This window comes from Scyliorhinus torazame, chromosome 2, assembly GCF_047496885.1.
Source record: "Scyliorhinus torazame isolate Kashiwa2021f chromosome 2, sScyTor2.1, whole genome shotgun sequence".
NCBI lineage: Eukaryota > Metazoa > Chordata > Chondrichthyes > Carcharhiniformes > Scyliorhinidae > Scyliorhinus > Scyliorhinus torazame.
Window position 1 is genome coordinate 213,880,993 of NC_092708.1, and position 27,463 is coordinate 213,908,455.

General features: G+C 54.2%; 1 protein-coding gene across 4 annotated transcripts in view; it reads right to left on the minus strand.

Annotated features, from left to right (window-relative positions):
• The window catches only part of LOC140395531 (aldehyde oxidase 1-like), a 331,856-nt gene that overhangs the window by 27,347 nt on the left and 277,046 nt on the right, over window positions 1–27,463 (minus strand). For all 4 annotated transcript variants that reach the window (XM_072483451.1, XM_072483442.1, XM_072483460.1 and 1 more), the window contains 3 exons: window positions 14,519–14,614; window positions 13,219–13,347; window positions 10,196–10,270 (listed from right to left, as the gene is read on the minus strand). In XM_072483451.1, the coding sequence (XP_072339552.1) occupies window positions 10,196–10,270; window positions 13,219–13,347; window positions 14,519–14,614 (300 nt within the window). The remainder of the gene's footprint in view (window positions 1–10,195; window positions 10,271–13,218; window positions 13,348–14,518; window positions 14,615–27,463) is intronic.

The following is a 27,463-nucleotide window of genomic DNA, read 5'->3' on the forward strand; positions in this document are numbered from 1 at the left end:
CAAAAATCGTGAACCTGGCATTGTGGCTGCTGAACGAGAGAGAAGAGGTAGGAAATGGTGTGGAGTGACTGCGGGCTGCCAGTGTGGGGCAGGGGAAGGGGAGGGGAAGTGGGAGGGACAGGCTGAGCAGCCGAGGTGCCCCCTCCCCCCACAACAGGACTGGGGTGCTGGCTGTGGTAGTATGTATTGGGGGTCATGTGGGACTGGAAGCCCTAATGTCATTGGCTGACAGATCCCGGGTCCTGGTTGGCCGTTGACCTCAAGCTCCGCCCTGAAGGCGAAGTATAAGAAGCCGGTGTCTTCCCCCGCATGCCAGTTTACTATCGGGCTGCTGGGGAACAGACACGCTTAATAAAGCCTCATCGACTTCACTATATTCGTCTCATGGAGTCTTTGTGCGCTACAATTTATTAAGCGTGCCTAAAAAGGACTATGGAGCTCAGGATCATTCCAGAATGCCTGAGGATCAGCCCCCACGCAGTGAATGCGGCAGCAGCCTTCAAACACTGGCAGACTTGCTTCGAGGCCTACCTCAGACCGACAACCGGCCGGGTCTCAGACGAACAAAAACTGCAGGTCCTGCACTCGAGGGTGAGCACGGAGATTTTCACCCTCATTGAAGACACCGACGATTTCCAGACGGCGTTCGCAGCATTGAGAAGTCTCTATGTCCGCCCTGTTAACCAAATCTACGCTCGCTACCAGCTCGCGACGAGACGGCAAGCTCCCGGAGAATCGATGGACGAGTTCTACGCCGCGCTACCCGCGCCTGCGGCCCCGACCGCGCGGCAGGCCATTGGGCCCCATACGTACCCGTCGCGGCAAACCCCCCCCCCCTCGCACACCCTACAGGCTTGCGCAGTCCAAACGCCGAGTCGCACCGGGGGCGCCCGCTGTTATTTCTGCGGCCAGGCGAAGCACCCCCGACAGCGCTGCCCGGCCCGCGCAGCCATCTGCAAAAGCTGCGGGAAAAAGGGCCACTATGCGGTGGTGTGCCGATCCCGCGAGGTCGCCGCCGTCCCGGGGCCACAGGGAGCCCTACAGGCAGTCTATGCCTCCCAACCCCCCCAGCACGCCATGTGCGACCCGCAGGCGCAGCCGCTCTGGGTCCCGACCACCGCGGCCCCGGGAGAACTGGGAGCCCTGCACGCCGCCTACGCTCCCCAACCCCCCTCCCCGCAGTCCATGTACGACCCGCCGCCGGCGCTCCCGATTTGGGTGCCGGCTAACACTCTCCACGGAGAGGAAGGGGTCTTTCGCGTCCCGAACGCCACCCTCACCCCCGTCCCGCGCCCCACGCCTGACCCGCCGGCGCCGCCTACCTGGGCCCCGACCGCCGCTGTCCCCGGTGAGGGAGCTCCTCGCGCTCCTTGCGCTCGCAGCCCCATGCCTGTCCCGCCGGCGCCACCTACCTGGGCCCCGACCGCCGCTGTCCCCGGTGAGGGAGCTCCGCACGGTCCCAGCGCTCGCAGCCCCACGCCTGTCCCGCCGGCGCCGCCTACCTGGGCCCCGACCGCCGCTGTCCCCGGTGAGGGAGCTCCGCACGGTCCCAGCGCTCGCGGCCCCACGCCTGTCCCGCCGGCGCCGCCTACCTGGGCCCCGACCGCCACTGTCCCCGGTGAGGGAGCTCCTCGCGCTCCTTGCGCTTGCGGCCCCGCGCCTGACCCGCCGGCGCCGCCGGCTTGGGCCCCGACCACCGCTGTCCCTGGCGAGGGAGCTCCGCGCGGTCCTAGCGCCCGCGGCCCTGGCGCTCGCAGTGAGGGAGCTCCGCGCGGTCCTAGCGCCCGCGGCCCTGGCGCTCGCAGTGAAGGAACTCCGCGCGGTCCTAGCGCTCCCCAGACCCCCCAGCACACCATGTGCGACCCGCAGACGCCGCCATTTTGAGTCCCGAACACCACGAGGGGAGGAGGGGCGCCGCCATCTTGGACCGCCCCCGACCTGTACGACGCATGGGGGCGGCCATTTTGTCCACCCCCGACGCCATCTTGTGACCCCTCAGCCACGTGCGATGTATGGGGGCAGCCATTTTGTCCATCCCCGACGCCATCTTGGACGGCAACAACGGACCCCACCCCACTACTACAACCACGGCTCGCTTCGGTTACGCTCGATCAGGCTCGGCCCCGGACTCTCCAGACGATGACGACAACGGTCCTAATTAACGGCCACGAGACGCCATGCCTAGTCGACTCCGGGAGCACGGAAAGTTTTATACACCCCGACACGGTAAGACGCTGTTCCTTAACTACCTACCCCAGCGCACAAAAGATTTGCCTAGCTGCAGGATCCCACTCCGTACAGATCCGGGGATTCTGCATAGTTACCCTAACGGTACAGGGGAGGGAATTCAAAAACTACAAACTTAACGTCCTTCCCCAACTCTGTGCCCCCACCTTGCTGGGCTTAGATTTCCAATGTAACCTACAGAGCCTTACGTTTAAATTCGGCGGCCCCATACCCCCACTCACTATCTGCGGCCTCGCTACCCTCAAGGTGCAACCCCCGTCCTTGTTTGCGAACCTCACCCCGGATTGCAAACCCGTCGCCACTAGGAGCAGACGGTCCAGCGCCCAGGACCGGACCTTCATTCGGTCCGAAGTCCAGCGGCTACTAAAGGAGGGCATAATCCAGGCCAGCAATAGTCCCTGGAGAGCGCAGGTGATAGTAGTGAAGACAGGGGAGAAACAAAGGATGGTCATTGACTATAGCCAGACCATCAACAGGTACACACAACTAGACGCGTACCCTCTCCCCCGCATATCCGACATGGTCAATCGGATTGCCCAGTATAAAGTCTTCTCCACCGTGGACCTCAAGTCCGCCTACCATCAGCTCCCCATCCGCCCAAGTGACCGCAAGTACACAGCCTTCGAGGCAGACGGGCGATTATACCATTTCCTACGGGCCCCTTTTGGCGTCACAAACGGGGTCTCGGTCTTCCAACGGGAGATGGACCGAATGGTTGATCAACATGGGTTACGGGCCACGTTCCCGTACCTCGACAATGTAACCATCTGCGGCCACGATCAGCAGGACCACGACGCCAACCTCTAAAAATTCCTCCAGACCGCCAAAGCCTTGAACCTCACGTACAACGAGGACAAGTGTGTTTTTAGCACCGATCGGCTAGCCATTCTGGGCTACATAGTGCGCAATGGGATAATAGGCCCCGACCCCGAACGTATGCGCGCACTCATGGAATTTCCCCTCCCGCACTGCCCAAAAGCTCTGAAACGCTGCCTGGGGTTCTTTTCGTACTACGCCCAGTGGGTCCCCCAGTACGCAGACAAGGCCCGCCCCCTAATACAGACCACGACCTTCCCTCTGTCGACAGAGGCTTGCCAGGCCTTCAGCCGCATCAAAGCGGACATCGCAAAGGCCACGATGCGCGCCATCGACGAGTCCCTCCCCTTCCAGGTCGAGAGCGACGCCTCCGACGTAGCTCTAGCGGCTACCCTTAACCAAGCGGGCAGACCCGTGGCCTTCTTCTCCCGAACCCTCCACGCCTCAGAAATCTGCAACTCCTCAGTGGAAAAGGAAGCCCAAGCCATAGTGAAAGCTGTGCGACATTGGAGGCATTACCTGGCCGGCAGGAGATTCACTCTCCTCACCGACCAACGGTCGGTAGCCTTCATGTTCGATAATGCACTGCGGGGCAAAATCAAAAACAACAAGATCTTAAGGTGGAGGATCGAGCTCTCCACCTTTAACTATGAGATCTTGTACCGGCCCGGAAAGCTGAACGAGCCGTCCGATGCCCTATCCCGCGGCACATGTGCCAACGCACAAATTAACCGCCTCCAAACCCTCCACGAGGACCTCTGCCACCCAGGGGTCACTCGCTTTTACCACTTCATCAAGTCCCGCAATCTCCCATACTCTTTAGAAGAGGTCCGTACAGTCACAAGGGACTGCCACATCTGCGCGGAATGCAAGCCGCATTTTTTCAGGCCAGATGGAGCGCACCTGATTAAGGCTTCCCGCCCCTTTGAACGCCTCAGTCTCGATTTCAAAGGGCCCCTCCCCTCCACCGACCGCAACGCATATTTCCTTAATGTAGTGGACGAATATTCCCGCTTCCCTTTTGCCATTCCCTGCTCCGACATGACCGCGGCCACAGTCATTAAAGCCCTGAACAGCATCTTCACGCTGTTCGGTTACCCCGCATACGTCCACAGCGACAGGGGGTCCTCTTTCATGAGTGACGAGCTGCGCCAGTTCCTGCTCAGCAAGGGCATAGCCTCAAGCAGGACGACCAGCTACAACCCCCGGGGGAACGGGCAAGTAGAAAGGGAGAACGGCACGGTCTGGAAGGCCGTCCTACTGGCCCTACGGCCCAGGGATCTCCCAGTTTCACGGTGGCAGGAGGTCCTCCCGGACGCTCTCCATTCCATCCGGTCGTTATTATGTACAAGCACTAATCAAACGCCGCACGAGCGTCTCCTTGTCTTCCCTAGGAGGTCCTCCTCTGGAACGTCGCTGCCGACCTGGCTGGCGGCCCCAGGACCCATCCTGCTCTGAAAGCATGTGCGGGCACATAAGGCGGACCCGTTGGTCGAAAGGGTTCCCCTCCTCCACGCAAACCCCCAGTACGCCTACGTGGAGTACCCCGACGGCCGACAGGACACGGTCTCCCTGCGGGATCTGGCGCCCGCCGGCACCACGCACACACCCCCGACACCATCAACCCAACCGCCCCCCTTCCTGCCACCGCCGCACCCCGCGACCGCCCCCTTCCCAGGAGGATCAGTTCCCCTCCCCTTTGCACCGACAGCTGAAACCGTGCGGCTCCCGGAAGCGACAACACTGGTACAAGCACCACCACCACCGCCGGGGCCGAGGCGATCGACACGGACGACCAGACCGCCCGACCGACTCGTGGCGTCGATGTAAAACAAAGATGGACTGTTCAATGAACATTTTGTTTTTCCTATACCCGCTGTAAATAGTTGTAACAGGACGAAACTGTCCAATACTGTACTACCATGTAACTGTTCTATCCTCCCAGGACCAGCCCTGTAAACCCTTACCACCATACGAAGCATCACCCCGCCGGGTTCAATTTTGACAAGGGGTGAATGTGGTAGTATGTATTGGGGGTCATGTGGGACTGGAAGCCCTAATGTCATTGGCTGACAGATCCCGGGTCCTGGTTGGCCGTTGACCTCAAGCTCCGCCCTGAAGGCGAAGTATAAGAAGCCGGTGTCTTCCCCCGCATGCCAGTTTACTATCGGGCTGCTGGGGAACAGACACGCTTAATAAAGCCTCATCGACTTCACTATATTCGTCTCATGGAGTCTTTGTGCGCTACACTGGCCAGGCACTGATCGGCATTACGGCGGCCATCTTGCTGTGCAGTTACTGACCACCCACCTCGACCCCTGGTTCTACACAGTGACAACGGCCGTATGGATGCGGCTACCCCCGCATCAACACACCGTCCAACTGGTCACCACCCACCGGCTGACCACCCAAGGCCACAGCCAGTAAGGGCAGAGACGGGCGCCAGGACCAGGGGCACCGAAGGTGCCGGATACCGCCGGGCCAGGTGTGCGGAGATGGTGGAGGGACATGTGTGGGCGGAGCCATCAGTGACAACTGGGGCCACCATGTTGCCCATGGAACCTGGCTGGACACGGGAGTATGCGCCATGCTTACATGTGGCCTTCCACTCCCTGCTGACAATGGCGTTTGGCGTTCAACCAGCAATGCAGGCCGCCGTGGTGATGGTCGCAGCTCTGCGAGATGCCCTGCGGCCGCGTGAGCGGGGGCCGCTCGGAGAGGAGGGGAAGCTGCAGCAGCGGAGTGGCCAGCAGCGGAACGGGCTGGAGGTCCAGCCGCCCAACAGGCCGAGGAGGGGGAGGTGCCGAGGAGGTCACGTGATGCCTTGTGTGTACCGTCACCGCCTGTCTTTTGAGGACCTGTCGGAACGGGTGTGCCGTTGCAGACTCTGGCTGAGCAGAGAGACAGTGCGACACATCTGCCAGATGATGGCACAGCTGGCACCGCAGGGGTATGGGGCAGGACTCCCGCTCCCAATGACCATCAAGGTGACGATCGCCCTGAACTTTTATGTGACGGGGTCCTTCCAGTTTCCGAGTGGGCACCTGTCCGTGATCTCACAGACCTCGGCGCACAGGTGCATCCGCGTCATCGCGGAGGCCCTATATACCTAGGCGGATCATTACATCCATTTCCATGTGGACAGAGCCCACCAGGATATCCGGGCAGTGGGGTTCGCTGCCATCGCTGGGATGCCCCGGGTCCAGGGGGCGATAGACGGGATGCATGTCGCTCTATGGGCACCTGCGGATAACAGGCTGCTCTACACTAACCGAAAGGGTACCACTCGGTTAACATCCAGCACACTCAATGATTACTGACATGTTCGAGGGGCACCACCCTCGGCTGACGGATTGGCTCCTGGGCGACAAGGGTTAACCATTGCGGCCATAACTGACAACACATATCTGGAGGCCACAGACTGAGGCGGAGGCCCGCTAAAACTATGCCCATACAGCGACTAAGAGTGTGATTGAGCGGTGATTCGGCTTCCTGAAGATGAGCAGGATACGGGGCACAGGCAGGCAGGGGAGGCCGCAAAATGTTATTACCAGGGCCAACACGCACAGGACGCTCTGATCGCCTCCAGGTTCACCAACTAGGATGGAGGTGGGGGGGGAGGGGGGGTGGTTCTGGCCAGAGGCATGGACATCATACCACATCCCAGACACACACACCCTCACCTCCCACACAGCCAAACCACCCGCTTGCACACACCTCCATTATACATATCTGTGGCGCTATGAGCTGGGGGCCCTAGGTTGGCAGTGACAGCGGGTCTGGTCCATGGGATGGAGGATGATGACAACCTGCTCTGCGATGAGCTCCGTGCTCCACAACGTATGACAATGTCTGACATTGCCCATAGTAGCACCTTCCACCTGGGTGATCCCTGCATGCGAGCTGGCCAGTCCATCACACGGTCCCGTTGAACCCTGGGGTGGGGGTGCGAGGAACGTTCGGGGCATGGGGTGGTGGTGAAGGGAAGGGGAAGTACGGTCCTCCAACAGGCCTGCACTGGACCCCTGCCACCACCTCCCATACACTCACCCATCAGACAGAGCACCGAGGCAGGCTTTAATGGTGTTAATAGATGTTTACTGTGCGGAAATATATACACAGTCTGTGCCCTAGTCCCTATAACTAAACTGTGCCCTGCACCTGTGCGAACTTAACTGGTGTCTAACTTTCTGGCCTTATGGGCCCTAACTCTACGCCTCGGTGGTTCCCCAGACGGTACAGCAATGGTGGAGGTGGCCTGTTGTGACTCCTGCCCTGCTAGAAGGGTACCCGTTGGCACGCATTTCCTGTGCCGACCCGGCCTGGATGGGCACGGCCGCTATCGGATGTCCCAGGTGGCGTGGTGCTGCCCTGTTCTGCCCACTGCCCACCAGCTTCATCAGGGACCGGAGAGGGGATAGGGGGGGAGTCCGAGGTGCTGCAGTGTTCCGACATCTCTCCTGCAGGTGTCAACGGCACGGCCCCATCATCTCCTCCTCCCTCGGCGTGCCAGATGGCCCCAAGGCTATTCGCTGGGGGCAGGGATGTGAGCGGAGCCATCGCCTGAGGCCCCACCATGACCTGGTGCTGCCAGTCCTGGAGGTTCACTCTGGTGTCGACCAGGGTCTGCATGCTCACGTCCATGGAGCACAGGGAGTGGACCATCGCCGTCTTGGATTGTGCCACATCACGTTGCAACTGTGTCACCACCCTCTGGGTCTGTGTCACAACAGCCAGTGACTGAGCCACCTCCCTCTGGGACTGGGTCACCCTCCCAGCGTCTGCACAACGCCGGCCAGCGCCTGGGCAGTGCCGCCGCATTCCCAGCCATGGCCTGCTGTGACTAGACCATGCTGAGGGGGGTGTGGGCTGCGGGGGGTGCGGGTTGAGGGGGGTGCGAGTTGAGGGGGTTTGGGGTAAGGAGGTCTGCAGGGGGGTGGCCACACATGTGTCATGGGGCTCTTCAACTAAGCTGGGTCTCACTTCCTCACCCGCCTCCGATCTCCACCTCGGTGACCTCCCTTTCCTCCAGGCCACCGACCAGTGCCCTCTGCTCGGGCATGGTGAGGGGCCACAGGTCTGCTGGTCCCCCACCGGTCTTCTCCCGCTCCCGGCGGTTGTGCACGGCCTTCTCCTGAGCGGGGGGGGGCGACACATACAACACCATTAGGCGGTCCGACGCATGCAGCCCAGAGGTTGGGTAGAAGTGGCCAGGGCACCCGGCCACGGCGGCTGGCATGGGTGCTGGCATGTAGGGCAGGTTGGGAGTTCGGCCGTCCCCTGGGGGTGGGGTTGTGTTAAGGGTGTGGGAGCGGGGTTAGTGCCAGGGGCACGGAGCAGCCAACTCACCCTGGCCACCCTGAGGAGGTCGTGGAGTTTCTTCCAGCATTGCATGCCAGTCCAGGTGACGTTGCCCACGGCACTGACCAACTCTGCCACCAGCGCCCAGGCATGGTGAATGGCAGTACCTGGCGGCCTTCCTCCCGGGCCAAGGTACAGGGTCATCCTTCTCTCCTCCACAGCTTCCAGGAGGGTGTCCAGCTCTGCATCCCTGAACCGTGGCGCTGCTCTCTTTGCAGCCATCTTGTTGACTGGGACGGTGTGCGTGGGGGGAAGGACCGTTTAAATGCGGCTGCGGCGTGTGAGCCTCACGTGCGCTAATCACGGACCCGGCGAATCCAGCACCATTTTCCATGGAATTTATTATGTTCACATGGTGATGCTGCTAGCCCATTTAAAGTTACTGAATCGGTGCAGCTGTTGTGCCATTTTTTCTGTCGTAAAACGCCACTGTTTCTACGCCGACGTCGGCGCTTAGTCTCGAAATCGGAGGATCCAGCCCTTAGTCTCTGAAATGGAGAATCCTGGTCAACAGTCTTTGTTTCAGATGGTTATTTCAAGCGCACCTTCCTTCACTTTAGGCTTTCAGGTCTAGATTTTTGCTTTCCAGCCTGTAATGATTTTGACTGCAGATTCATCCATGTCCCTGCAGTTTCCGTAATACAGCAGCTATCCAGCTTTTCATGAGAAAACACAAGGGGAGAGAGAGAGCGACAGAGAGCAGGTCTTTGTCTCTCAGTGCCCAGGTCTCCAACTGGACTTCCCCTGGCTCTCTGAAAATCATTCCACTCAGGCAGGACCCAATCACCAGCCGTAACCCAGCAGAATACGGCCTTTAGGCCAATTCATCGGCCAGCAGCTAACCAATCGAACCATGTCCCATCCCATCTGTCGGGTGCTGGAGAGTGTGAGTTCTGCTGTCAAACGCTCGCATAGTGTACCATGTTGTAACTTTTGAATTCCTTTCTTAAAGGTATACGACCATGAAGCATTCATGGATCAAAATGATCACAGCCAATAAAGAAAGGGGAGAGAAGGGAAGCAACAGGAAGGGGCCTTACAATCACCAAAATATTCGCTGACTGATATGCCTTAATTTGCCTGGGCACATTTCTGAATATTAGGTCCAGAATTTCCCCTTCCTTTGTTGGGCTTTCCATGTACTGGCCAAAAAAAGTTCTCCTGGATGCTATTGAAGAATTTTACTCCCCCCTTATCTTGCACACTAAAACTAACCCAGTAGGGTAGTTAAAATCCCCTCCTATTACTGCCTTATTATTCCTACACTTTGGGTTCCTTCACTGTCGCTGGCCAGAATTCTGGAACCCGCTCCTCAAACAGCACTCAGGGTGTACCTACACCACAGGGACTGGTTCAAGAAGGCAGCTCACTGTCTTCTCAAGGGTAATTAGGGATGGGCAATAAATGCTGGCCAAGCCAGTGATGCCCACATCTCATAAATATATTTTTAAAATCACTGTAAATGAGCAGAAACAACACGGACACCGTTTGGAAGTGAATTAGCACCCATACCGCCATTATGAAGCCATATCTTTCACTCGTTATCTGATCATTATCATAATATTGTTTGTAGGAGCATCCTATGCTTAAAATCATTTTTGCATCTCCTACATTACAGCAGTAACTGTACTTCGAAAGTACTTGATTGGTCATAAGGTGTTTTGGGATGTCCTGAGATTATGTCAGGCTTCAAATTATATGAATGTAAGTTGTTTCTTCTTTACGTCTTCGTTCATTAAAACTACCTGAATGGTTTATATAGGTTACTCACCCAGTCCTTCCAGGTCCCTTTGGGATTGTCATGCATGAAAGGTTTGAGTCGCTGCAGCAGAGTTTGACAAGCAGCCTGTAGGAACACAACCAGAACATGATTAAGAACATGCCATGTCAGAAACTACCTTGGCACAGAAAATATCCTGGAACGAGACAAAGTACAACCACCCACCAACATCACATGAGAATAGGCTTCATTGAACCATAGAATTCCGACAGTGCAGAAGGAGGTAATTTGGCCCATCGAGTCTGTACTGACCCTCTGAAAGAAAATCTTACTCAGGCCCACTCCCCTGTCCTATCCTCACAAACTCAATAATCTCACCTAACCTGCGCAACTTTGGCCTGTGGGAGTAAACCGGAGCACCCAGAGGAAACCGACGCAGACACAGGGGGAAAGTGCAAACTCCACACAGTCACCCAAGTCCAGAATTGAACCCGGATCCCTGGCGCTGTGAGGCACTGTGCCTCTGGTAAAGATAATGAGATGTGTTTAAACCAGCTTTAACCACCTGACAAGGCTTGTGGCACAGTTGCAAAGTCCCTACCTGTGGGAAGAAGCTCCTAGCCTAATGATCCAATAATCAGCCTGGGAGTCCTTCCACCACTTCCCTGCTATTCCCCCCAAAAAGAGGAGAAAGGTGTGTGCGTGTGAAGATACACCAAGATACTTTGAACACAGTATTAGAAGGTACAATGAGATGAGATTTGTTTTGAATTCAGTCTCAGGATGTGGCTGTTGTTTATTGCCAAACCCTAATTGCCTTGAGAAAATGGTAGCGGGCCGCCTTATTTTTTGTGCTGGTTTGATGCAACTAATTAACTTGCTCAGTCACTTCAAAGGGCCATTCGGAGTTAACCACATCGGAATCACATAAAGACCAGACTGGATAAAGGTGGCAGGTCAACAGCTGTAGTGAACCAGCTGGGTTTTGTGCGACAATCCAACAGCTTCATGGTCACTTTTTTTTGTTTTAATGTTTTTTTAAATTTAGTGTACCCAATGCATTTTTTCCAAGGAAGGGGCAATTTAGCGTGGTTAATCCACCTACCCTGCACATCTTTGGGTTGTGGTGGCGAAACCCACACAAACACGATGGTCACTTTTTCTGATACTTTTTTTATTTCCAGATGTTTTAAAACTAAATTCAACTTCTCAAACTGCCATAGGCAGATTTGAACTCTTGTTCATTGGAACATTAGTCCACAAACATGACTTAATTGGGGAATGTCAAATACATATAAGGTTCTTCACATACTTTGGGAAGAAAAGCTGGTTCCCCAGCCTATTGTTCATGGAGAATCAGGGGTTCAATGAGATTTGGAAGAGGAGAAAGATGGCAAATGTGTGGGTGTCATCGACTGAACTTTTATTTTTAGAGATTGAAAAAGTTTTCAAATAATAGGAGACCAGCTGATGAGCTCTTGTGGGTGGTGGCCCCGTGGGTGAAACTTTCCTCTGGAAACAGGATCGCTGCCTGCTCCATGGAGGTCAGCAGCCAATTTGTGTTGTTCAGGCCCCAGTGGGGTGATTTTGGGGTCTCTCTTTAGTTTTTCTGGCAACAGAGCACCCCCTCAAACCCCACCCCTCACATCCCCACCACCACTGCCACCCGCACTGCAGGCAGAGGCTGCCAATTCAATAGAGATAGCATTTCTGCAGCAGGCTGTGGTGGCCATTGGAGCCAGTGGTTCCATCTATCTATGAGGGGTCTATGTTTATAAAAAGCAGCACTTGTGACCAGGGCAATCCAATGGAAAGACTTCCTTTCCATCCCACTTGGCATACCAGTCTGGATCCTGTTATTTTAAATACTGGATGTGCAACACAGCAAGGGTGTCAACATGTTAATGTGCTTTCAAGGTCCCTGACCTAACTCAATTATGCACTACTTTTTGCTGAGACTGCCAAAGCTCCAGAGCTGCCAGCCCTGGGATTGGGCCTGCAGCAGAGAGCTCACATGTCCTTAATAGGAAGGTGAAGTCGGAAAGGCCAATCAGGAGGTTTCTTCCTGGAAGATTGCTCCACTAATTTCACTGCAGACGAATGCAGACTCGAGACCGTCCCCCAAAACTGGTCCCAAATCCTGTGGCAAAATGTAGCCCAATAAGTCAGACCAATGACCTTTCATCTGAACAGGAGCTTATTGTCCCCAAAGCATTTTATGCTATTCCCTGACATGTTCTGATGCTGATTCCAACAGGGCAGCTCTGTAGAACCCTTGATATGGCAATTAGCACCTTGGATCTGGTGGGACAATGTGGCAAGAGACCAAGGATATTTCCTCCACAATGCAAGCAACCCCAAGTTTGTCCAGGTTTGGAAGACATGGTGGGTTGGTGGTGGTTCTGCCCCACCATCAATTAAACCATCCTTCCACCTACCCCACCATTAAAAGATTAGGACTCATTTTTGTGGCTCCCAGATGATGAATGTAATCTGGCTAAAGAACCAGAGGCTGAAGTTGTTTGAACTGTTTCTCAGAAAGAGCTAGCAGAGAATGGATCAACATTGGGAAAAGGAATGGAAGGATTAATGGAACTTGCAATTATAGTAAGGATAGTTTTCCTTTAAATCCATTGGCCTCAGTAACTGTTCCAGGTCAGCAACCATAGGTCAAGAGCAGCACTTCCAGTGCATTAGGATCTCACAAGCATTGGGAATCAGTGGGCAGTGTACCATATAGACACATTAGCCTACTGCTGCTCCAAAGACCTTTTGATCCTTTGGGCCTGCTCCACCATTCAATAATATCATTGTTTATCTGGTTATAGTCTCAACTCCACTTTCCTCTCTGCCCCCCTCCCCCTCCATAATCCTTGACTCCCATGTCTATCAAAAATCAAACTCAGCCGTTGACATCCACATGTACGATGCCAGTGGTATAATGAACTACCAGCTCTGTATCGTTGTACTCATGAAGGCCTCAATACAATGATTAACTTAAGCTACTTTTTCAATTCACTAATGGGACCCTCTCTGAAGCCCTTACTACATCCAAGCTGGAATTCACACTTTACCTTCACAGCCATGCCATTGAGATCGGTACTGAAGGAGGCTGCAGTAGGGCTGGTGTTGGGCACTGTGCCAGTGGACGTTTCATTCAGGTGAATGGCTGACATTGGAATCTTCAGCTCATGACTGGCAATCTGAAAAGTTAAAAAGGAAAAGGAGTTAGCTGAGTCAAGGACAGTGATTCATCAAGGGGGAGGCCATCTAGTGCCAATTGTCGCGCCAAGGGCATGGGAACTACTCCCAGGACCAGGCTTTTACTTTCCATTGCAGGCTCTCTGATGGATCTATTTGAAGATTCGCATCACTTCACATCTTTCAGACAGAACTGTATAAATATATGTTATTGGATGGGCCAGTCAGCCGAGGTTATGCTCAATCTCTGAGACTCCCAAATTCCATGGGATTCTCCCTACCTTTCCCAGCTCCAGCCAACAGCAGGAAACATTACTTGACCTGGTTGGGCCGGGAAACCTGCAAGTTTTGCCAGGAAGCTGAGGAACCCCTGTGGGTTTGCTGGTTCCATGTTCTGTGCTTGGGGATGGCAAAGTGCAGTCAGGAGGAAGAAGCAAGCCTAATTTTCTTTCTCACTTTCCCCAACCCAGGGCCTCTGAAGCCTAATCCTTGTTTTCATTCAGTTTATAGTAATCCCCTCGTAATTTACCAGGATTCACCACCTGAATCATTCAGAGCAGAAGATCCGAGATTCTGATCTCAACCAGGCTATCAGTTGGCAGAAAAGGTAAATAATCTTTATTAGTTTCACGAGAAGGCTTACATTAACACTGCAATGAAGTTACTGTGAAAAGCCCCCAGTCGCCACATTACGGAGCCTGTTCGGGTACACGGAGCGAAAATTCAGAATATCTCATTCACCGAACAGCACGTCTTTCGTGATTTGTGGGAGGAATCCGGAGCACCCGGAGGAAACCCACACAGACACGGGGAGAACGTGCAGACTCCGCACAGACAGTGAGCCAAGCCGGGAATCAAACCTAGGTCCCTGATGCTGTGAGACAACAGTGCTAACCACTGTGCATCCGTGCCACCCACAGCTACACTCAGATCCTGGAGCTAGAGAGTGAGGGAAATGGCAATAAACAAAATCAGCCAGGGTTACTGACCACAGGAAAGTGACTATTGGTAGAAGGTCACCAGGTGTGGACCTTGGGAAATGGCAGAACCCAGTTTGCTGTTTGCTGAAGAAACTTGCAAATACTGACAGGTCAGGATGGAGAATGCTGGCAGTACCCATCATTCCCATTGTCAGCCAGACAACAAATGAAGAGTGAAATTAACCACAATTACCTGAAGCATCTTGGTATGAAGGCCCTGCCCCATCTCTGTCCCACCATGAGTCAACAGAACTGATCCATCCTCATAGACAAGGAGCAGAGCCCCAGCCTTCAAAGAAAAAAGAGATGTCTAAGTTATTAATCAGTTCTATCAAAATGTGCAGATCTTTGGGTGCAATATGTGCCATCAATCCATTCATGGAACCACCCACATGGCTTTTTCCCAGAGATATCAGTTTGAATAATCAGAAGGCAAATTCTGGAGCTCAGTGTTTTTGCCCTTCCTCCCCGCTTCGTGACCCTAAGTTTCACTGCCCCTCCAGAGGACCCTCAGCGTCACTGTCTGGCCACATGCCCCTCAGTGTCACTGCCTCCTCCAAATGGTCCTCAGTGCCCTGTCTGCCCCTCTGCATGGCCCTCAGTGCTACTTCTGACCCTTCACATGTCACTCAGAGCCATGTCTGACCGTCCACATGGCCCTCAGTGCCATTGCTCCTCCACATGGCTCTCGGTGTCACTGCATGTCCCCCCTTCCACTCCACAGGACCCTCAGTGTGCTGCCCCTCCACATAATGTCACTGCCCCTCCACATATGCCTCAGTGCCATGTCTGACCTTCCACATGACCCTCAGTGCCATGTCTGACACTTCACATCACCCTCACTGCCACGTCTAACTCGCCACATGACACTTGGTGCCACGTCTGACCCTCCACATGACCCTCGGTGCCACATCTGACCTTCCACATGACCCTTGGTGCCAATGCCGCTCCACACAGCCCTCAGTGCCACTGTTGCTCCACATCTTCCTTAGTTCACTGGTCCTCTAACAGAGCCCTCAGTGTCACTGCCTCCTACACATGGCACTCAGTATCATGGTCGGCTCCACATACTCCTCAGTGTCACTGTCCCTCCACATACTCCTCAGTGTCACTGTCCCCTCCACATACTCCTCAGTATCACTGTCCCCTCCACATACTCCTCAGTGTCACTGTCCCTCCACATACTCCTCAGTGTCACTGTCCCTCCACATACTCCTCAGTGTCACTGTCCCCTCCACATACTCCTCAGTATCACTGTCCCCTCCACATACTCCTCAGTGTCACTGTCCCTCCACATACTCCTCAGTGTCACTGTCCCCTCCACATACTCCTCAGTATCACTGTCCCCTCCACATACTCCTCAGTGTCACTGTCCCTCCACGTACTCCTCAGTGTCACTGTCCCTCCACGTACTCCTCAGTATCACTATCCCCTCCACATACTCCTCAGTATCACTGTCCCCTCCACATACTCCTCAGTGTCACTGTCCCTCCACATACTCCTCAGTGTCACTGTCCCTCCACGTACTCCTCAGTATCACTATCCCCTCCACATACTCCTCAGTATCACTATCCCCTCCACGTACTCCTCAGTGTCACTGTCCCTCCACATACTCCTCAGTGTCACTGTCCCCTCCACATACTCCTCAGTGTCACTGTCCCCTCCACATACTCCTCAGTGTCACTGTCCCCTCCACATACTCCTCAGTGTCACTGTCCCTCCACATACTCCTCAGTATCACTATCCCCTCCACATACTCCTCAGTGTCACTGTCCCTCCACATACTCCTCAGTATCACTATCCCCTCCACATACTCCTCAGTATCACTATCCCCTCCACATACTCCTCAGTATCACTGTCCCCTCCACATACTCCTCAGTGTCACTGTCCCCTCCACATACTCCTCAGTATCACTGTCCCTCCGCATACTCCTCAGTATCACTGTCCCTCCACATACTCCTCAGTGTCACTGTCCCCTCCACATACTCCTCAGTGTCACTGTCCCCTCCACATACTCCTCAGTGTCACTGTCCCTCCACATACTCCTCAGTGTCACTGTCCCCTCCACATACTCCTCATTGTCACTGTCCCTCCACATACTCCTCATTGTCACTGTCCCCTCCACATACTCCTCAGTGTCACTATCCCCTCCACATACTCCTCATTGTCACTGTCCCTCCACATACTCCTCAGTGTCACTGTCCCCTCCACATACTCCTCAGTATCACTATCCCCTCCACATACTCCTCATTGTCACTGTCCCTCCACGTACTCCTCAGTGTCACTGTCCCCTCCACATACTCCTCAGTATCACTATCCCCTCCACATACTCCTCAGTGTCACTGTCCCTCCACATACTCCTCAGTATCACTATCCCCTCCACATACTCCTCAGTGTCACTGTCCCTCCACATACTCCTCAGTGTCACTGTCCCTCCACATACTCCTCAGTATCACTGTCCCTCCACATACTCCTCAGTGTCACTGTCCCCTCTGCATACTCCTCAGTGTCACTGTCCCTCCACATACTCCTCAGTGTCACTGTCCCCTCCACATACTCCTCAGTATCACTATCCCTCCACATACTCCTCAGTGTCACTGTCCCTCCACATACTCCTCAGTATCACTGTCCCTCCGCATACTCCTCATTGTCACTGTCCCTCCACATACTCCTCAGTATCACTGTCCCTCCACATACTCCTCAGTATCACTGTCCCTCCACGTACTCCTCAGTGTCACTGTCCCTCCACGTACTCCTCAGTGTCACTGTCCCTCCACATACTCCTCAGTGTCACTGTCCCTCCACGTACTCCTCAGTGTCACTGTCCCCTCCACATACTCCTCAGTGTCACTGTCCCTCCACATACTCCTCAGTATCACTGTCCCTCCACGTACTCCTCAGTGTCACTGTCCCTCCACGTACTCCTCAGTGTCACTGTCCCTCCACGTACTCCTCAGTGTCACTGTCCCCTCTGCATACTCCTCATTGTCACTGTCCCTCCACGTACTCCTCAGTGTCACTGTCCCCTCCACATACTCCTCAGTATCACTGTCCCTCCACATACTCCTCAGTATCACTGTCCCTCCACATACTCCTCAGTGTCACTGTCCCCTCCACATACTCCTCATTGTCACTGTCCCTCCACGTACTCCTCAGTGTCACTGTCCCCTCCACATACTCCTCAGTATCACTATCCCCTCCACATACTCCTCAGTGTCACTGTCCCCTCCACATACTCCTCATTGTCACTGTCCCTCCACGTACTCCTCAGTGTCACTGTCCCCTCCACATACTCCTCAGTATCACTGTCCCTCCACATACTCCTCAGTATCACTGTCCCTCCACATACTCCTCAGTGTCACTGTCCCTCCACGTACTCCTCAGTGTCACTGTCCCTCCACGTACTCCTCAGTGTCACTGTCCCTCCACATACTCCTCAGTGTCACTGTCCCTCCACGTACTCCTCAGTGTCACTGTCCCTCCACGTACTCCTCAGTGTCACTGTCCCTCCACATACTCCTCAGTATCACTATCCCCTCCACATACTCCTCAGTGTCACTATCCCTCCACATACTCCTCAGTGTCACTATCCCCTCCACATACTCCTCAGTGTCACTGTCCCTCCACATACTCCTCAGTGTCACTGTCCCTCCACATACTCCTCAGTATCACTATCCCCTCCACATACTCCTCAGTGTCACTATCCCTCCACATACTCCTCAGTGTCACTGTCCCTCCACATACTCCTCAGTATCACTATCCCCTCCACATACTCCTCAGTATCACTATCCCCTCCACATACTCCTCAGTGTCACTATCCCTCCACATACTCCTCAGTGTCACTGTCCCTCCACATACTCCTCAGTATCACTATCCCCTCCACATACTCCTCAGTATCACTATCCCCTCCACATACTCCTCAGTATCACTATCCCCTCCACATACTCCTCAGTATCACTATCCCCTCCACATACTCCTCAGTATCACTATCCCCTCCACATACTCCTCAGTGTCACTGTCCCTCCACATACTCCTCAGTGTCACTGTCCCCTCCACATACTCCTCATTGTCACTGTCCCTCCACGTACTCCTCAGTGTCACTGTCCCCTCCACATACTCCTCAGTGTCACTGTCCCTCCACATACTCCTCAGTATCACTATCCCCTCCACATACTCCTCAGTGTCACTGTCCCCTCCACATACTCCTCAGTGTCACTGTCCCCTCCACATACTCCTCAGTGTCACTGTCCCTCCACATACTCCTCATTGTCACTGTCCCCTCCACATACTCCTCAGTGTCACTGTCCCCTCCACATACTCCTCAGTGTCACTGTCCCCTCCACATACTCCTCAGTATCACTATCCCCTCCACATACTCCTCAGTGTCACTGTCCCCTCCACATACTCCTCAGTGTCACTGTCCCCTCCACATACTCCTCAGTATCACTATCCCCTCCACATACTCCTCAGTATCACTATCCCCTCCACATACTCCTCAGTGTCACTATCCCTCCACATACTCCTCAGTGTCACTGTCCCTCCACATACTCCTCAGTATCACTATCCCCTCCACATACTCCTCAGTATCACTATCCCCTCCACATACTCCTCAGTGTCACTGTCCCTCCACATACTCCTCAGTATCACTATCCCCTCCACATACTCCTCAGTATCACTATCCCCTCCACATACTCCTCAGTATCACTATCCCCTCCACATACTCCTCAGTATCACTATCCCCTCCACATACTCCTCAGTATCACTATCCCCTCCACATACTCCTCAGTGTCACTGTCCCTCCACATACTCCTCAGTGTCACTGTCCCCTCCACATACTCCTCATTGTCACTGTCCCTCCACGTACTCCTCAGTGTCACTGTCCCCTCCACATACTCCTCAGTGTCACTGTCCCTCCACATACTCCTCAGTATCACTATCCCCTCCACATACTCCTCAGTGTCACTGTCCCCTCCACATACTCCTCAGTGTCACTGTCCCCTCCACATACTCCTCAGTGTCACTGTCCCTCCACATACTCCTCATTGTCACTGTCCCCTCCACATACTCCTCAGTGTCACTGTCCCCTCCACATACTCCTCAGTGTCACTGTCCCCTCCACATACTCCTCAGTATCACTATCCCCTCCACATACTCCTCAGTGTCACTGTCCCCTCCACATACTCCTCAGTGTCACTGTCCCCTCCACATACTCCTCAGTGTCACTGTCCCTCCACATACTCCTCATTGTCACTGTCCCCTCCACATACTCCTCAGTGTCACTGTCCCCTCCACATACTCCTCAGTGTCACTGTCCCCTCTGCATACTCCTCAGTGTCACTGTCCCCTCTGCATACTCCTCAGTGTCACTGTCCCCTCTGCATACTCCTCAGTATCACTGTCCCCTCCACATACTCCTCATTGTCACTGTCCCTCCACATACTCCTCAGTGTCACTGTCCCTCCACGTACTCCTCAGTGTCACTGTCCCTCCACATACTCCTCAGTGTCACTGTCCCTCCACATACTCCTCATTGTCACTGTCCCTCCACATACTCCTCAGTGTCACTGTCCCCTCCACATACTCCTCAGTGTCACTGTCCCCTCCACATACTCCTCAGTATCACTATCCCCTCCACATACTCCTCAGTGTCACTGTCCCCTCCACATACTCCTCAGTGTCACTGTCCCCTCCACATACTCCTCAGTGTCACTGTCCCTCCACATACTCCTCATTGTCACTGTCCCTCCACGTACTCCTCAGTGTCACTGTCCCTCCACATACTCCTCAGTGTCACTGTCCCTCCACATACTCCTCAGTGTCACTGTCCCTCCACATACTCCTCAGTGTCACTGTCCCTCCACATACTCCTCATTGTCACTGTCCCCTCCACATACTCCTCAGTGTCACTGTCCCTCCACATACTCCTCAGTGTCACTGTCCCTCCACATACTCCTCAGTGTCACTGTCCCCTCCGCATACTCCTCAGTATCACTATCCCTCCACGTACTCCTCAGTGTCACTGTCCCCTCCACATACTCCTCAGTATCACTATCCCTCCACGTACTCCTCAGTGTCACTGTCCCTCCACGTACTCCTCAGTGTCACTGTCCCCTCTGCATACTCCTCAGTGTCACTGTCCCTCCACATACTCCTCAGTATCACTGTCCCTCCACATACTCCTCAGTGTCACTGTCCCTCCACATACTCCTCAGTATCACTGTCCCTCCACGTACTCCTCAGTGTCACTGTCCCCTCTGCATACTCCTCAGTGTCACTGTCCCTCCACATACTCCTCAGTATCACTGTCCCTCCACATACTCCTCAGTGTCACTGTCCCTCCACATACTCCTCAGTGTCACTGTCCCTCCACATACTCCTCAGTATCACTATCCCTCCACATACTCCTCAGTGTCACTGTCCCTCCACATACTCCTCAGTATCACTGTCCCTCCACATACTCCTCATTGTCACTGTCCCTCCACATACTCCTCAGTGTCACTGTCCCTCCACATACTCCTCAGTGTCACTGTCCCTCCACATACTCCTCAGTATCACTGTCCCTCCACATACTCCTCATTGTCACTGTCCCCTCTGCATACTCCTCAGTGTCACTGTCCCTCCACATACTCCTCAGTGTCACTGTCCCTCTGCATACTCCTCAGTGTCACTGTCCCTCCACATACTCCTCAGTGTCACTGTCCCTCCACATACTCCTCAGTGTCACTGTCCCCTCCACATACTCCTCATTGTCACTGTCCCCTCCGCATACTCCTCATTGTCACTGTCCCTCCACATACTCCTCAGTGTCACTGTCCCCTCCACATACTCCTCAGTGTCACTGTCCCTCCACATACTCCTCAGTGTCACTGTCCCCTCTGCATACTCCTCAGTGTCACTGTCCCTCCACGTACTCCTCAGTGTCACTGTCCCTCCACATACTCCTCAGTGTCACTGTCCCTCCACATACTCCTCAGTGTCACTGTCCCCTCCACATACTCCTCAGTGTCACTGTCCCTCCACATACTCCTCAGTATCACTGTCCCTCCACATACTCCTCAGTATCACTGTCCCTCCACATACTCCTCAGTGTCACTGTCCCTCCACATACTCCTCAGTGTCACTGTCCCTCCACATACTCCTCAGTGTCACTGTCCCTCCACATACTCCTCATTGTCACTGTCCCCTCTGCATACTCCTCAGTGTCACTGTCCCTCCACATACTCCTCAGTGTCACTGTCCCTCCACATACTCCTCATTGTCACTGTCCCTCCACATACTCCTCATTGTCACTGTCCCCTCCACATACTCCTCATTGTCACTGTCCCTCCACATACTCCTCAGTGTCACTGTCCCCTCTGCATACTCCTCAGTGTCACTGTCCCTTCCACATACTCCTCAGTGTCACTGTCCCCTCCACATACTCCTCAGTGTCACTGTCCCCTCTGCATACTCCTCAGTGTCACTGTCCCTCCACATACTCCTCAGTGTCACTGTCCCTCCACATACTCCTCATTGTCACTGTCCCCTCCACATACTCCTCATTGTCACTGTCCCCTCCACATACTCCTCAGTGTCACTGTCCCTCCACGTACTCCTCAGTGTCACTGTCCCCTCTGCATACTCCTCAGTGTCACTGTCCCCTCCACATACTCCTCAGTGTCACTGTCCCTCCACATACTCCTCATTGTCACTGTCCCTCCACATACTCCTCAGTATCACTATCCCCTCTGCATACTCCTCAGTGTCACTGTCCCCTCCACATACTCCTCAGTGTCACTGTCCCTCCACATACTCCTCAGTGTCACTGTCCCTCCACGTACTCCTCAGTGTCACTGTCCCCTCTGCATACTCCTCAGTGTCACTGTCCCCTCCACATACTCCTCAGTGTCACTGTCCCTCCACGTACTCCTCAGTGTCACTGTCCCTCCGCATACTCCTCAGTGTCACTGTCCCTCCACATACTCCTCAGTGTCACTGTCCCTCCACGTACTCCTCATTGTCACTGTCCCTCCACATACTCCTCAGTATCACTATCCCCTCCACATACTCCTCAGTGTCACTGTCCCCTCTGCATACTCCTCAGTGTCACTGTCCCCTCCACATACTCCTCAGTGTCACTGTCCCTCCACGTACTCCTCAGTGTCACTGTCCCTCCGCATACTCCTCAGTGTCACTGTCCCTCCACATACTCCTCAGTGTCACTGTCCCTCCACGTACTCCTCAGTGTCACTGTCCCCTCCACATACTCCTCAGTGTCACTGTCCCTCCACATACTCCTCAGTGTCACTGTCCCTCCACATACTCCTCAGTGTCACTGTCCCTCCACATACTCCTCAGTGTCACTGTCCCCTCCACATACTCCTCAGTGTCACTGTCCCTCCGCATACTCCTCAGTATCACTGTCCCTCCGCATACTCCTCAGTGTCACTGTCCCTCCACATACTCCTCAGTGTCACTGTCCCTCCGCATACTCCTCAGTATCACTATCCCCTCCACGTACTCCTCAGTGTCACTGTCCCTCCGCATACTCCTCAGTGTCACTGTCCCTCCACATACTCCTCAGTATCACTATCCCCTCCACATACTCCTCAGTATCACTATCCCCTCCACGTACTCCTCAGTGTCACTGTCCCTCCGCATACTCCTCAGTGTCACTGTCCCTCCACATACTCCTCAGTGTCACTGTCCCTCCACATACTCCTCATTGTCACTGTCCCCTCCACATACTCCTCATTGTCACTGTCCCCTCCACATACTCCTCAGTATCACTATCCCCTCCACGTACTCCTCAGTGTCACTGTCCCTCCACATACTCCTCAGTGTCACTGTCCCTCCGCATACTCCTCAGTATCACTATCCCCTCCACATACTCCTCAGTGTCACTGTCCCTCCACATACTCCTCAGTGTCACTGTCCCTCCGCATACTCCTCAGTGTCACTGTCCCTCCACATACTCCTCAGTGTCACTGTCCCTCCGCATACTCCTCAGTGTCACTGTCCCTCCACATACTCCTCAGTGTCACTGTCCCCTCCACATACTCCTCAGTGTCACTGTCCCTCCGCATACTCCTCAGTGTCACTGTCCCTCCACATACTCCTCAGTGTCACTGTCCCTCCGCATACTCCTCAGTGTCACTGTCCCTCCACATACTCCTCAGTGTCACTGTCCCTCCACATACTCCTCAGTGTCACTGTCCCTCCACATACTCCTCAGTGTCACTGTCCCTCCGCATACTCCTCAGTGTCACTGTCCCTCCACATACTCCTCAGTGTCACTGTCCCTCCGCATACTCCTCAGTGTCACTGTCCCTCCACATACTCCTCAGTGTCACTGTCCCCTCCACATACTCCTCAGTGTCACTGTCCCTCCGCATACTCCTCAGTGTCACTGTCCCTCCACATACTCCTCAGTGTCACTGTCCCTCTGCATACTCCTCAGTATCACTATCCCCTCCACATACTCCTCATTGTCACTGTCCCTCCACATACTCCTCAGTGTCACTGTCCCTCCACATACTCCTCAGTGTCACTGTCCCTCCGCATACTCCTCAGTGTCACTGTCCCTCCACATACTCCTCAGTGTCACTGTCCCTCCACATACTCCTCAGTGTCACTGTCCCTCCACATACTCCTCAGTGTCACTGTCCCTCCACATACTCCTCAGTGTCACTGTCCCTCCACATACTCCTCAGTGTCACTGTCCCTCCACATACTCCTCAGTGTCACTGTCCCTCCACATACTCCTCAGTGTCACTGTCCCTCCACATACTCCTCAGTGTCACTGTCCCTCCACATACTCCTCAGTGTCACTGTCCCCTCCACATACTCCTCAGTGTCACTGTCCCTCCACATACTCCTCAGTGTCACTGTCCCCTCCACATACTCCTCAGTGTCACTGTCCCCTCCACATACTCCTCAGTGTCACTGTCCCTCCACATACTCCTCAGTGTCACTGTCCCTCCACATACTCCTCAGTGTCACTGTCCCTCCGCATACTCCTCAGTGTCACTGTCCCTCCACATACTCCTCAGTGTCACTGTCCCCTCCACATACTCCTCAGTATCACTGTCCCTCCACATACTCCTCAGTGTCACTGTCCCCTCCACATACTCCTCAGTATCACTGTCCCTCCACATACTCCTCAGTGTCACTGTCCCTCCACATACTCCTCAGTGTCACTGTCCCCTCTGCATACTCCTCAGTGTCACTGTCCCCTCCACATACTCCTCAGTGTCACTGTCCCCTCTGCATACTCCTCAGTGTCACTGTCCCTCCACATACTCCTCAGTGTCACTGTCCCCTCTGCATACTCCTCAGTGTCACTGTCCCTCCACATACTCCTCAGTGTCACTGTCCCCTCTGCATACTCCTCAGTGTCACTGTCCCCTCCACATACTCCTCAGTGTCACTGTCCCCTCCACATACTCCTCAGTGTCACTGTCCCTCCACATACTCCTCAGTGTCACTGTCCCTCCACATACTCCTCAGTGTCACTGTCCCTCCACATACTCCTCATTGTCACTGTCCCTCCACATACTCCTCAGTGTCACTGTCCCTCCACATACTCCTCATTGTCACTGTCCCTCCACATACTCCTCAGTGTCACTGTCCCTCCACATACTCCTCAGTGTCACTGTCCCTCCACATACTCCTCAGTGTCACTGTCCCTCCGCATACTCCTCAGTGTCACTGTCCCTCCGCATACTCCTCAGTGTCACTGTCCCTCCACATACTCCTCAGTGTCACTGTCCCTCCGCATACTCCTCAGTGTCACTGTCCCTCCACATACTCCTCAGTGTCACTGTCCCTCCACATACTCCTCAGTATCACTGTCCCTCCACATACTCCTCAGTGTCACTGTCCCTCCACATACTCCTCAGTGTCACTATCCCCTCCACATACTCCTCATTGTCACTGTCCCTCCACATACTCCTCAGTGTCACTGTCCCTCCACATACTCCTCAGTATCACTGTCCCTCCACATACTCCTCAGTGTCACTGTCCCTCCACATACTCCTCAGTGTCACTGTCCCTCCACATACTCCTCATTGTCACTGTCCCTCCACATACTCCTCATTGTCACTGTCCCCTCCACATACTCCTCAGTATCACTGTCCCCTCCACATACTCCTCAGTGTCACTGTCCCTCCACATACTCCTCAGTATCACTGTCCCTCCACATACTCCTCAGTATCACTGTCCCTCCACATACTCCTCAGTATCACTGTCCCTCCACATACTCCTCAGTGTCACTGTCCCTCCACATACTCCTCATTGTCACTGTCCCCTCCACATACTCCTCAGTATCACTGTCCCCTCCACATACTCCTCAGTGTCACTGTCCCTCCACATACTCCTCAGTGTCACTGTCCCTCCACATACTCCTCAGTGTCACTGTCCCTCCACATACTCCTCAGTATCACTGTCCCTCCACATACTCCTCAGTGTCACTGTCCCTCCACATACTCCTCAGTGTCACTATCCCCTCCACATACTCCTCATTGTCACTGTCCCCTCCACATACTCCTCAGTATCACTGTCCCCTCCACATACTCCTCAGTGTCACTGTCCCTCCACATACTCCTCAGTGTCACTGTCCCTCCACATACTCCTCAGTGTCACTGTCCCTCCACATACTCCTCAGTATCACTGTCCCTCCACATACTCCTCAGTGTCACTGTCCCTCCACATACTCCTCAGTGTCACTGTCCCTCCACATACTCCTCATTGTCACTGTCCCTCCACATACTCCTCAGTGTCACTGTCCCCTCCACATACTCCTCAGTGTCACTGTCCCCTCTGCATACTCCTCATTGTCACTGTCCCTCCACATACTCCTCAGTGTCACTGTCCCTCCACATACTCCTCATTGTCACTGTCCCTCCACATACTCCTCATTGTCACTGTCCCTCCACATACTCCTCAGTGTCACTGTCCCTCCACATACTCCTCATTGTCACTGTCCCTCCACATACTCCTCATTGTCACTGTCCCTCCACATACTCCTCAGTGTCACTGTCCCCTCCACATACTCCTCAGTGTCACTGTCCCCTCTGCATACTCCTCATTGTCACTGTCCCTCCACATACTCCTCAGTGTCACTGTCCCTCCACATACTCCTCATTGTCACTGTCCCTCCACATACTCCTCATTGTCACTGTCCCTCCACATACTCCTCATTGTCACTGTCCCTCCACATACTCCTCAGTGTCACTGTCCCTCCACATACTCCTCATTGTCACTGTCCCTCCACATACTCCTCAGTGTCACTGTCCCTCCACGTACTCCTCAGTGTCACTGTCCCCTCTGCATACTCCTCAGTGTCACTGTCCCTCCACATACTCCTCAGTGTCACTGTCCCCTCTGCATACTCCTCATTGTCACTGTCCCTCCACATACTCCTCAGTGTCACTGTCCCTCCACATACTCCTCAGTATCACTGTCCCTCCACATACTCCTCATTGTCACTGTCCCTCCACATACTCCTCAGTGTCACTATCCCCTCCACATACTCCTCAGTGTCACTGTCCCTCCACGTACTCCTCAGTGTCACTATCCCCTCCACATACTCCTCAGTGTCACTGTCCCCTCCACATACTCCTCAGTGTCACTGTCCCTCCACATACTCCTCAGTGTCACTATCCCCTCCACATACTCCTCAGTGTCACTGTCCCTCCACATACTCCTCAGTGTCACTGTCCCTCCACATACTCCTCAGTGTCACTGTCCCTCCACGTACTCCTCAGTGTCACTGTCCCCTCTGCATACTCCTCAGTGTCACTGTCCCTCCACATACTCCTCAGTGTCACTGTCCCCTCCACATACTCCTCAGTGTCACTGTCCCTCCACATACTCCTCAGTGTCACTGTCCCTCCACATACTCCTCAGTGTCACTGTCCCTCCACATACTCCTCAGTGTCACTGTCCCTCCACATACTCCTCATTGTCACTGTCCCTCCACATACTCCTCAGTGTCACTGTCCCTCCACATACTCCTCAGTGTCACTGTCCCTCCACATACTCCTCAGTGTCACTATCCCTCCACATACTCCTCAGTGTCACTGTCCCTCCACATACTCCTCAGTGTCACTGTCCCTCCACATACTCCTCAGTGTCACTGTCCCTCCACATACTCCTC